The sequence below is a fragment of the Corella eumyota genome, chromosome 2 (genome assembly GCF_963082875.1).
Source record: "Corella eumyota chromosome 2, kaCorEumy4.1, whole genome shotgun sequence".
NCBI classification, from domain to species: domain Eukaryota; kingdom Metazoa; phylum Chordata; class Ascidiacea; order Phlebobranchia; family Corellidae; genus Corella; species Corella eumyota.
Genome location: NC_137491.1, coordinates 4,692,069 through 4,705,384, shown reverse-complemented (window position 1 = coordinate 4,705,384; position 13,316 = coordinate 4,692,069). Strand labels below are relative to the sequence as shown.

Here is a 13,316-nt window from a genome sequence, read left to right as displayed (position 1 = left end):
TTAATACCAGACTACTGCTAACTTTTTTACATTTTATCAAAGTGTTATACTTTTTTATTTTTTGCAAAGACATAAAAATATTACATGGTTAGATCCGTTAACGTTTGATATAGGGTGAATAGCGCGGTCTTGGTGCGACTCAAACTCGAAACCTTTCTACTACGAATCCAATGTCATAAAATACTACTGAAGATACTTACTATTTATTTATATCCGATTGAGGAATAGGTTTTTGTATATGAATTAGAGAAGGATATGATCTTGTTACGTTAAGGTATCCGTAAAAGTCAGGTTTAAAGGCGAATAGTGTAGCAATGGTGCGGCTCGAACCCGAAACCTTTCGGGTCGTATTCCGCTGCCATGACCGCTTAACCACACTACTGAACTTAAGAAAATAATTATGCATTTAGAAATACATTGTTTGGAACAACAGCCCCACCATATGGTAAACATTTTATTTAAAAGCGATTCAGAGACGGTGCAGAGGGGTAAATATAAATCTACAACAAAGTTCTGAACTAATAAATCTAACGATTTTCAAAAGTTAAAAATAAATAAAACTAGATTTTAATATAGCGTATAAAATTGTTTTTGTCAAAATGTGGTTATGTGGCAATGCTATGACTTTTACAATTGAAACATTTTGGCTCATAACCCGAAGAATACCAGATGTATTTAATAACTATAGTATATGGTAAGCTATTGGTTTAAAAGTCGCAGCCTTTGCAAATTAATAAACCAATCATGATGATGCTTTGCATTTAAAAATGTATATAACTGTTGAAAAAAGTCACCAAAATAATATTTTTGTTACCTAGGAGAGAAATGTATAAAGTTACAAAATTATCACGAGTGTATTTGTTAGTTTATACAAAACTTTCGATGTATGTTCAAATGACGCACTACCTGGCGTTTAATTACTACATAGTTGTCAGCGAGTTGCTAAGAAATATGAAAAACAACATCACAGATGTGAAAAATCACATGGACGCGGTGGCAAAAAAATCTAGAAAACTGGATTATTTTTAGTACCTGCTCTGTTGTAGCAACCACGCATGTATACAATTACTCCAGTAACGGTTTTACTCTTTGTACGACGTTAACAGAAACAAAGGGGTTTTCAACAGTCGCCTTACGTTTCCATTGTTACAGTGACCCGAAACAAATGGGATCTTCTGTATTTATTACATAGTACATTGTTTTTATGTTTATCGATACGGCCTAACAGATCGTGGATTTTTGAGTTACTTAGCAACTAAGCTATCTATATAAATGTGATATTATTTCGCAGGTAATGCTCATTTAAAATAATTTGAGTTAAGACGTTATGGTTTTATATTAAAGTTAAATATATTTTTTTTCTTTTATATATTTTTTAAATAAAGTTTTTATTACTTACAGAAAATTTTAAATTTTTAATTGATTTTTTTATAAACAAGAATTGGTAATAAAAAATATGAAGCATACCGCGATATTTATTGTGTTTAGTTTGTTTTTAGGCGCAGGTAAAAACTTCTAAAATTGTAACTTTTTGTTAAAAAATATTTTTTAATTTTTTATATTAAAAGGATTTAATTTAAGTCAAATTTTTTTTAAAGTTTTTGTTAATTTATTTGTTTAAAGTTAAGATTTATTTTTTTTGTACGTAGTTTCATCTCAGACTGTATCATGCTACTCTTGCTCGGCAACTTTTATCTACCCCTCAGCTAACATTGCTGGAGAATCATGTTATGCACCCTTGGCAAGCATGAACGTTACTTGTGATATCTCTGCAAATGGATACTGCGGAACAACATTTGTACTACGGGACGGTAAGAAGACTTTGGTTAAAAAATTATGTGTTTTGTACATGAACTAATGTAGTTTAAAAGTTAAATAGCCTTAAAGATTATGTATTATTGTTAGAAAATATATTTTATTCTAACATATAATTTTGTGTTCATAAACCGATAAATTTTTTATTAACAATTTTATAGGTTTGATTTCTTCAATTACAAGAGGCTGTATGAATTTCGATCTCACTACCACAGGAGTTCCTGGAACTGATTGCGTTTCTGACCTAGCAACAAATGGAACAACTATCGACACAACAACATGCTACCAACCGTGTACAACACAATTTTGCAACAATATTACCGACAGTAAGTAAATTCATTATAATGTGCAGTTTTTTTTTATAAAATGCCAATTGTTATTTTTTGTTTATATTAATTTCAGCTTCCTTTACGCCATGTTCTTCCACTTGCGTAACGGGATATTGCAACTATTTTACGGGGGTTTGTATTTGTACAACCGGTTTTACTGGAGCAGACTGCAATACTACAGTTGGTAAGTAACGTATCATTTATCAGTTATACGTTATAGTTAACTTATTTCTATTATCATCCCGACTTTTAATTTCGCTTTTTTGTTTCCGGTTTGTCGTAATTGTAACAATACTAAAAATTCTATTAAAAATACAGTGGCAACCCTAACGTATAAATCATGTGCTCAATGTAACAGCGAAGTTGATGGCTCAACATGTTCAGACGGAACCTACGTTGGAACCCCTTGCCCATTGGATGACACGATGCAAGGATATTGTGCTTACACCACTACTCAATTACTATTAGGTATAGGTCGTTTTTTGAGTAAATAGTACATTTAAAAAAGGAACAATATTAAAATAGCGAACGTTTGTGATACGAAATGTAATTAAAGTTTTTTTTTAATAAATATTATAACTTTTAGTTTAAGGCGAAAACAAGTAAAATAATCTAAATTTTTTCTAATTTTAGACAACAACATTGTTCGTACTTTTGTCACAAGAGGTTGTGCAACTCAAGCTGATTACACTCATCGAGATGAATGCTTTTTCTCCATTCCAGCTGACCCAGTCTTGGCTAACGCAAATTACATAGAAAACACTTGCTCAGCTGTGTGTGATACTAATAATTGCAACATGGGTAGTCAAGGTAACCATAAATTTGTTATTTTGCTATAATATAAAAACACTAGCAGTTTTTAATTGATGCGTCAAAGAGAAAACAATTTAATCGTAGATTCTTAAATTAATTTTTTTAACATTAAATAAAATTTAATTTAAAGTGTTTTCACTATAAAAATGCACAAATTTGTATTGCAACTGATAGCTAACGGATTGGTTGCGGCTCCAGAAACACAAGGTTTATACTGCGTCCAATGTTCCGATACAACCGGTACTGGCACATGTAATATGGCATCTCCTCGAACTTTGTGTCCTTCTGCCTCAACTCATTGCGTCTTTAATGCAACATATTATCTTTCTGCAAGAACTGACTTGTCCTTTTCAGGTATATTATTGTTGGAAGGTTTTATAGTACAACATTTAAAATTTATTCTCTATTCAAAAGACTAAATTTAACTTTTGGTTTAATATTAAATAGCTGAAGCTGATCCAGGATACAGACTGTTAAGCGTTATAAGAGGTTGTGCTACCGCAGCTGTTACGACTGGTTGTACTGCAAGCACGGTAACTGGATCAATTACTAATGTTCAGAGGTACACTTGTCAAGAGTCTTGCACAACAGACGGTTGCAACACAGGATGGCGTAAATATAACAATAAACTATACATAAACTATTTTAATTTAAAACACGTCCCAACCGCACACCCTTACCCGATAAAAATATCAAAAAACCTATCCCCTTAAGGGAATATGGAAAAAAATCTAACACTTCGGTATAATGTGGTAAACTGCTCATGGCGTCGGACTACGTTACGAAAGGTTTCGGATTTAAGCTGCACTAATGCCACGCTATTTGTCCTTGAGTCCGGCGTTAACAGATAGCTTAAACACGTCCCAACTGCACACCATTACCCGATAAAAATATCAAAAACCTATCTCCTTCAGGGGACATAAAAAACAATTTAAAATATCTTTTTAAAACAGCAATTTGCATATATTAGATAGAATCAAATTATAACTTGTTTTGCTTTATTTGTTTAGCAAGTCGACCAACTTGTGTCCAGTGCGCAACCGACCCTATGACTGACGTTCTTGATGGCTACGACAGATGTTTAAGTAATCCACCACCGGAAGTCGCCTGTTCATTTCCCTATGAAGAATTTTGCGTGACCAGAGATTACCATAAAAGCGTAGGATTGCAAAGTAAATGTTTATATTTTAAATTAGCGATACCATTCAGTAACAAACCACAATGTTATGTTTTATATGTGATTCGACATAAGTCTATAACAAAATACAATTTTATTTAAGTATCCGCAAATGGCTTTACACGCAACATTCAACGAGGTTGTACGCGTGTAAACATTGGGTCTACTTGTGTAACCCAATTTATTTCTCCATTCCAACCAACTCAAAATTGCAACTACACCTGCACAACAGATGGCTGTAACCAAGGTAGGTTTAATGAATTTAAAGTCGCAGCGTAATGTATAAGCTAACTCAAGGTTGTTTTAATTATGTTTTCAATAGCTAAGCAGTTTAAAATACAATTTTAAAATATGTTTTTCATGCAGGTGTTTTTAATGGATTTAGTAGAGTATCGGGCTCTGTTGCTTTTAGCATTATACCAGCTCTCGTTGGAATGTTGATCCAGTTTATGTTTTATGGAAAATAGACCAAAAAATAAATGAACTTTGTTGATATCAACTTTAGACTTGTTGGTTTGCTGTATTCACATTAACGTTTTGCCTATTACATGAAAAATATATTCAATTTTTTTTATAATAAATAGTAAGTATAAAAGACATTTAGTCACTTTTGATGTGTGTTAAAGGTTTACGTAATTGATATGAACATTATTAGAAATGTGATCCATTTATATAATAAGTTATATGATATGTATATAAATGTACGTTAATTTTTTTAAATAAACACACTGTGATTCATTTAAAATAGATTTAAACTGTTAAGCTCAGGAAAATAACTTATATATATAAGGAAAGAATTTATAAAGGTTTGTTTATACAACAGCTCTTGGGTAACGTTGCCATAACTCACGTTGCAACCCTTACTAGTTTTAGTCCAAATGGCAATTAAGAATAAATATATCTAATAGTGGTAAAATAACTTTAAAAACAACAAAAAATTTATTTGCAGAATAGACAGCGTAAAAATAGATTGTAACCAAAATGTGACTCATAAGTGCAATTTATTTACTTTAGTGTTTTGGTAGAATAGGTAAGGTTTAAAAGATTTATTTAATAATGAGTAATTTAAAGCTTTTTTAATATTGTGTAATTTTCTTGCTTTTAAACATTTGTAACATCAAGCTATTAAACGGGAGGTCACCCTACTATAAAGTGTAAAAGTAAGTATTAGAAATAGTTTAAATAGTAGGCTACTGTTTTTCGTTCGTTAAGATTGTTATGTCCATTATCGATCTTATTAAAAATTTGAAATGATTTATTAGCGGGAGGTCACTTTTAGTGAGCTCCGGCGTTTCATGCTGAATCATTCGGCTTGATCCCAGCTGCGGGAGATTTTCACTCCCCATCGTCATTTATGACGCACTTGTTGTCCTGTTTATCGATAATGCTTTGTATTTTCTTTATTGTTTGTATGCGCTTTCTCCTATTTTATTTCGCTTTAAATAACTGGCAATATAGCTTTTTGGTCAGTTCGCTGGACGTAAAAACTCATAAATAAGTAAGACCGAAGTAAGGTTTAACACACAATTAGACTTTCGCTTTTATACTTAATTTGTTGATTATATACTTTGTAGTTTGTGTTTTATGTCATATTTTTGTGTCGCATTTAGTTCGCATTTCCTGTAGTTTCAATTCTGATTAAAAGCCGCTTGTACAGATTACATTTGGTAGATTGAATCCTTGGGCAGGTTTTGGTAATAAGTTAGCGAGTTTGATTTAACACGACTATTTTGTGTATTTTAATTAAGTGTGGCTTTCTTATCGATGCTCATCTTTACAGCGTACTCTATTGGGGTTTAATAATTGTTTAAGCCATAGTAGGAGTGTATTAGATCCTACATTGCGAGATTTATGAGTTTTACCTTAGTAAGATTTGGAAAGTTGTTAAGTATTACTTATGCGTAGTTAAAAGCATTTTTTGTGTGCTAATTTGTGATAGTTAGCTTTTGCAAAGTTGTTGAATATAAGATTCAATAACTTGTGTCTGTGGTTAATAATATACATATAGGGTTTTGTTAATTAAGTTGTTAATTAATTTTTGTAAAATATGGAGGAAGGAAACGTCACTTCTCCCGCCGTAACAACGGAAGGTATGGTTGTTACTTCGTCCACCACTGTGGACACTTCGACTAGTAAAACTGTTACTAAGTCGGGACCTTTGGGGTCAAAGGAAGAGCGTACATATGCTCTATCGGCATTTACCCGATGTGAGAACAAACTTTGCAAAGAAATAGAAGCAGAGTGTTCTGATAGTAAAGAAGTCACAAGGTTAAAGGGTGACTTTGATACGGCCTACAAAAGAGTTGTAGGCGCGTGCAAGAACTATATTTCCCAGTCAGAGGGAGAAGTAAGAACCTCCGCTATTTCAAAGTTGAAGGAAGTAAAACAGCGGAAAGTTGTAGCCGACAATCGGTACCAGGCATATTTGGAGACCTGTGTCCAAAAAACTTCTTCAAGAGCAGGTTCTGTTGCCGGACGGTCGATCAGATCTGGTCGCTCGCACCGCAGCAGACGAAGCGTTGAAGCTCTCGAAGAAAATGTGGAAGTTGTCCGCTCAACAGCTGAGTTTATGAAACAGCGTCACGAAATTGACAAACTTCAAGATGAACTTGAAGCTAAGCGCCAAGAAAGGGAACTTGAAGCCCAGAGAAAAGTTAAAGAGTTAAACAGGAAACGCGAGAAACTTAAAATGCAAGAACAAATTGTTCATGCACAAGAAAAGGTTCGTTTTGCTGAGAGATACGAAGATAGCGAATTTGGCTCCGACATCTCTGAGGTTTTGTCTTTAAGACTGAAACAATATGCTGCAAAGCCTGTTACCGAACCAGAAATGAACTTTAATGAAACATCATTGTCGCATTTACGAATATACGAAGGCGACAAATCACCTCGCTCAATAAAGGCAGCGGGGCCGGCACCAACTGCAGTTTCACCGGCATTGGCACATCGACCAAAGCCGTCCGTATTAGCGGACCCGAGGGATTATCTTTCCGGCCAAGAGGATCGTGTTTATGACCGACCTCAACCTGTTCAGCAGCATCAGCCGCCATTTTCAAGTTTTGATTTTGCCACGCCAAAGATTGAGTTGGATAGCTTCAGTGGCAACGTTTTACAATACTTGGGATTTATAAGACGTTTTGAAGAATTTGTTGAACGTAGAATTCACGATAACAGTGCCCGTTTAAGTTTTCTACTTAAATATTGTACTGGGGAGGCCCTACAAGCGATTTGCGGTTGTGACGTCATTGCAGATCGAACAAAGGCATACCGTGAGGCACGACTTAGACTGCATGAAAAATACAATCAGCCTGATATACTCAAAGAAGCCGCAATGAATAAAATAGTTAATGCACCAAAACTAAAGGAGTTTGATGCCGACGGCTGGAACACATTTGCCGACGACCTTTACTTTTGTGCTTGTACTTTAAGTGCAGGTGGCTTTGAATATGACCTTAACAGTCAAGACACAATCTTCAAAGTCTTACGAAGATTTCCAGAAAATGCTTGGAAAAGTTACAAAGAATTCGCTAATGACATGGAAGATCATGGCAAGACACCAACATTTGAAGATGTTATGTTGTTCGTAAAAAGAATAGCGAAACATCAACGTCGATCTTTACACCGCCTGCAGCTTGAACGGGACTGCAGGTCAAAGGTGCCCACTGCCCAATACACCGCTAGAGGTAGGGCAACCCGCACTGGTCGTGTATTCGCTGCTGTTGAAAAGGAAAGCAACAAAAGAAGATATAATGGTCCTGTGCAAAAGTGCACATCTTGCAGTGAACACCACCCTTTATGGCAATGTGGAGTTTTCAAATCAAAAACCCCACAAGATCGACGTGAGCACGTAAAAAACAAACGCTTATGTTTTCAATGCCTGCGAGCAGGACATCAGTCCCGAGATTGTAAATATGACAAAGGCTGTAGGGATTGTGGCAAGAGACATAATACTCTCCTGCATATTAATATTCCGCCAAGTAGCGCCGAGGCTAGTTCGGAGCCGCAAAGCGAGTCAGCTATTGTGGCATGCAACGAGGTTTCCCACAACAGCGTAAAAAATGTGAAACGTTTCAAGATTGTGCCAGTTAAAGTTTGGGGCAACAATCAAAGTAATTTTGTGAAAACATACGCCTTTCTAGATGACGGTTCAGATACAAGTATTTGCACTGCAAGCCTTGCAAAGAAATTGGGTCTCAAGGAGACAAAAGAACATATCGAGCTCTACACAGCAAATTCGGTAACAAGCCATGGGAGCCGAGTTGACTCGTTATATGTAAAGGGGATCAATGAAACAGAATCGTTTAATGTCGAAAAACTTTTGGTGCTCGACCATATTGTCAACGTAAGTGACAGCATTCCTACGGAAAAGGTGGCAAACATGTATCCGCATCTGCGTGACCTGAAGTTTCCTGAACTTAAATCAAAATCAGTGGAGCTGCTTCTGGGAAACAACGTTCACGATGCATTCAGGGTTTCTGAATGGCGTTACGGCAAAAAGGGCCAGCCTTTCGGGTTACACACGGCCTTAGGCTGGACATTGTTTGGCTCGGACCATAATATAAAGAAACAATCGCAACGAATAAATGTTAACTTTATGCATGAACCTGAACAAGTATCAGCATCATGCAGCGACATTTTAAATGTCTTGTCGAGCGACTTTCATGACCTTGATTGTGAGCAAAGGAGCGAAATGTCATTAAACGACAAAAGGGCTTTAAAAATTATGGATAAAACAGTTTCGCGGAACGGCGAACACTATGAAATCGGATTACCATGGAAAGAGGAATATATCAAACTTCCGAAGAATAGGAAGATGGCACTTCAAAGGCTGCAATCTTTGAAGAAGAAGTTTATTGCTAACCCTGATATTTTTAGGCAATATAGGGAGAAAATTGATGAATATGTAAAATTAGGACATGCCACTGTATTGGCTAATAGGAACTGTGTAAATGATATAACGTGGTATATACCACACCACTGTACGGGCCCTAAGTTCCGTATAGTGTTTGATTGTGCTGCGAAACACTGCGGTGTTTCGTTAAATGATGTTTTATTACAGGGGCCTGACCTTACTAACAGTCTGGTGGGAGTGCTTTTGCGCTTTCGCCAAGAGGCTATTGCCCTTGTGGCAGATATTAAAGGCATGTTCCATCAGGTTTTTGTGAGACCATGTGATCGTGATGCCATGCGATTTTTGTGGTGGCCCGATAATGACCTTTCTCGCGCCCAGTTGACTATCAGATGAACGTGCATATTTTCGGTGCAACTTCGTCGCCAAGCTGTGCGTCATATGCGCTTAGGAAAACTGCTGACGACAACGCAACAAAAGCAGATAAGAATGTTGTAAATACTATTAAGCGTAACTTTTATGTAGATGATTTGTTAAAGTCATGTAAGTCTGTTGATGATACTGTAGAACTTATATCTGCTATTTCACCGCTTCTTAAAAGCGGTGGCTTTCATTTAACGAAATACATTAGTAATAACAGGTCCGTACTATCGTCAATCCCAGCGTGTGACTTGGCATCTTCGGTGGTAAATTTAGACTTACACGAACTGCCAACCGAGCGAGCGCTTGGTGTGTATTGGAACACCTCTTTAGACCGTTTCGAGGTAAAGGTAAACGTTCAAACTAAACCGTCCACGAGACGCGGTATACTATCGATGGTAAGTCAGGTATATGACCCATTGGGTTTTTCTTCTCCATTTATTCTTCCTGCACGCAAACTTTTACAGAAAGCATGTTCTGCACAGTTGGGCTGGGACGATCTGGTTCCAGAACAACATATTAACACTTGGAATAATTGGCTTAACACTCTTGTTGATTTAGAGCACATTAGTATACCCAGATGTTTTAAACCTGTAAATGTTGATTATTGTTGTATTGAGCTGTACACGTTTAGTGATGCTAGCAATGTGGGTTATGGTGCTGTTAGTTATCTACGCATGATTGATTTGCATGGAAATATTTATTTGTCTTTTGTAATGGGGAAGGCACGTGTTTCTCCCCTTAAGCCTGTAAGCGTACCCCGACTCGAACTTACGGCGGCTGTGGTAGCCGTAAAACTCAGCGACCTTATACGTCGAGAACTGGAATATAAAATTGACAATGTTTATTTATGGACTGATTCTACAACCGTTCTCCAATACATTACAAACACATCAACGCGATTTCAAACCTTTGTCGCTAATCGATTAGAAATGATTCATTCGCTTTCGAAACCAGAACACTGGATGCATGTTGACACAAAGCGAAATCCCGCTGACATTGCATCAAGAGGCTTAATGCCTAATGAACTGCACAAGGCAGACCTGTGGTTTAAAGGCCCAACCTTTCTTTATAAGACAGTCGAACATTGGCCGGTTCGCCCTGCTATTTTGCCGTTATTGACCGCCGATCCTGAGGTCAAGTCAGTGACCTTGTGTAATGTTGTTTGCAGTGATCAATTTAGTTTACTGCGTTTGTGGCGTCGTTATTCTTCGTTTACAAACCTACAACGAGCAACCGCCTGGATTCTGCGATATCGCACCTTTTTGTTATGGAAGGTGTCTCAACGGAAAGCTAAATCTAACGACAAATACGCCATTCCTGAATTTTTATCGCTAAAAGAACTAAATAGCGCAACAGCTGCCATTGTGCGGGCAGTTCAACGACAATCTTTTTCCGAGGTGATCAATCAACTTCATGACCACCAAACTTTTTACGAGCCTTTACAATTCAAGTCTAAGCAACATCTAAATAAATCAAAACAGCTTAGCACTTTAAGAAAGCTAAGCCCGGTTTTAGTTAAAGGCATTATGTACGTTGGTGGCAGGCTACATAATTCAACCGTCCCTCTAATCACCAAACATCCGATGATTCTTCCATCTAACCATGTTGTAACTGAACTTATTGCGACAAACTATCATAACAGGCATGGGCATTCGGGAACAATTCATGTCTTGTCCGCCATTCGAGAACGTTTTTGGATTCTACGCGGACAAGCCACTGTCAGAAGGATTCTAAGAGGCTGTAGAAAATGCCGATTTTGGTCTGCTAAAGTGGGGGAACAAATTATGGCCACTTTACCGATGCCGAGGGTCACTTCAAATAATCCTCCATTTACATGTGTGGGAGTTGACTACATGGGGCCAATTCTCACAAAAAGTGGTAGAAGTCAAGTTAAACGATATGCTTGTATTTTTACTTGCATGGCTACTCGGGCTATTCACATCGAAGTAGCCCAATCCTTAGAAACAAGTGCTTTTATTGATGCTTACCGCCGATTCTCGTCTCGCCGCTTGGGTCCAAAAAGAATTTATAGCGATAACGGCACAAACTTTGTTGGGGCCGAGAGAGAGCTACGAGAAGGTATCAGGAGATGGAATAAAAAGCAAATTCACGACGCGCTCCTACAAAACGAGATTGATTGGAGTTTTAATCCGCCAGCTGCGAGTCACCAAGGCGGAGTCTGGGAGCGGATGATACGATCCGTTCGGAAAATCATGAGGCTAATAATGGGCGAAACCATTCTTGACGATTTTTCACTTTTAACCTTGATGGCTGAGGTGGAACGAATCTTGAACAGCAGACCTCTGGTGCCACTCAGCGATGACTGCAAAGATGAATTGGCATTGACGCCAAATATGTTGCTAAAAGGAGCAATAGACAATGACCTGCCTCCAGACACGTTTGTCAAGGCAGACGGTTACAGGCGATCGTGGAGGTTGGTTCAACTTCTTGCTGATCAATTTTGGGACCGATGGACCAAAGAGTATTTGCCTTTGTTACAATTGCGACAAAAATGGCTTCAACCGATGAGGAATTTCACGGTTGGCGACGTGGTTTTAATCGTTAATGAGAATGCGAAGAGAGGACTCTGGCCGAAGGGGATTATCGAGAAGTGCATTAAAGACAAGAACGGGATGGTGCGCCGTGTCCAGGTGCGCACTGCATATGCTACCTTAACCCGAGACATTCGCAAAATTTGCCTTTTAGAAGGGGTCGCATAAATTTGTATTTTCGATGTTTTATTTGTGTTTGTATTTACGCCTGCATGCCTCACAGTTTTTCTTCTTTACACTTTCATATCATTTTTGTAAAACGTATTTTTGTGATAGGTGTGCCTTGTATTGCATGAACTGACACACTTGCTACCTTATAGATGTAGCGTTAGTTTCATCGTTATTATATGTTATACGTAATGTTAACTGAATACTTTGTATTTTTGTTGAAGTTTCGAATGCAGTTATTGTGTTTATTTCTTGTATTTTGTTATCGTATAATGAACATTTTTGTTGTTAAATGCCCTCGTGTTATTACACTCTGTCATTTGGGGCCGGTATGTTATGTCCATTATCGATCTTATTAAAAATTTGAAATGATTTATTAGCGGGAGGTCACTTTTAGTGAGCTCCGGCGTTTCATGCTGAATCATTCGGCTTGATCCCAGCTGCGGGAGATTTTCACTCCCCATCGTCATTTATGACGCACTTGTTGTCCTGTTTATCGATAATGCTTTGTATTTTCTTTATTGTTTGTATGCGTTTTCTCCTATTTTATTTCGCTTTAAATAACTGGCAATATAGCTTTTTGGTCAGTTCGCTGGACGTAAAAACTCATAAATAAGTAAGGCCGAAGTAAGGTTTAACACACAATTAGACTTTCGCTTTTATACTTAATTTGTTGATTATATACTTTGTAGTTTGTGTTTTATGTCATATTTTTGTGTCGCATTTAGTTCGCATTTCCTGTAGTTTCAATTCTGATTAAAAGCCGCTTGTACAGATTACATTTGGTAGATTGAATCCTTGGGCAGGTTTTGGTAATAAGTTAGCGAGTTTGATTTAACACGACTATTTTGTGTATTTTAATTAAGTGTGGCTTTCTTATCGATGCTCATCTTTACAGCGTACTCTATTGGGGTTTAATAATTGTTTAAGCCATAGTAGGAGTGTATTAGATCCTACAAAGATTGTTGTTGTTTTAATAATGACTAACTAATCGTATTAACCGAGTGTTCAAAAACAACAAAATCCTTCTTGCTATAGTGTGACAGCCCCTCTTTTTCCTTACGAAAGTTTACACGATGTTGTACACTTTGTTCAAGCTATTTATTTATTTCCTTAAATATAAGGTTAATTTTGTAAAATTACTTTTTTTAAATTTTCAGAAGAAACAACAAGTAAGTATATTTGTATCT

General features: G+C 36.9%; 3 protein-coding genes across 3 annotated transcripts; all 3 read left to right on the top strand.

Moving 5' to 3' along the window:
* The first annotated feature begins 1,364 nt into the window (after window positions 1–1,364).
* Window positions 1,365–4,810, top strand: LOC145744073 (uncharacterized). The gene is made up of 11 exons (XM_082562170.1): window positions 1,365–1,505; window positions 1,650–1,811; window positions 1,977–2,141; window positions 2,218–2,328; window positions 2,463–2,612; window positions 2,778–2,954; window positions 3,132–3,311; window positions 3,405–3,569; window positions 3,968–4,129; window positions 4,238–4,381; window positions 4,501–4,810. Exons 1-11 carry the CDS (start codon window positions 1,457–1,459, stop codon window positions 4,599–4,601), a joined length of 1,566 nt encoding a protein of 521 aa, XP_082418296.1. The 5' UTR covers window positions 1,365–1,456; the 3' UTR covers window positions 4,602–4,810.
* A 206-nt stretch (window positions 4,811–5,016) lies between these two features.
* On the top strand, window positions 5,017–9,379 carry LOC145744070 (uncharacterized). Its single transcript, XM_082562167.1, has one exon. It carries the CDS (start codon window positions 6,182–6,184, stop codon window positions 9,377–9,379), a length of 3,198 nt encoding a protein of 1,065 aa, XP_082418293.1. The 5' UTR covers window positions 5,017–6,181.
* Window positions 9,376–13,170, top strand: LOC145744071 (uncharacterized). The gene has a single exon (XM_082562168.1). The coding sequence runs from the start codon at window positions 9,376–9,378 to the stop codon at window positions 12,124–12,126; it is 2,751 nt and encodes a 916-aa protein (XP_082418294.1). The 3' UTR covers window positions 12,127–13,170.
* The last annotated feature ends 146 nt before the right edge of the window (window positions 13,171–13,316 follow it).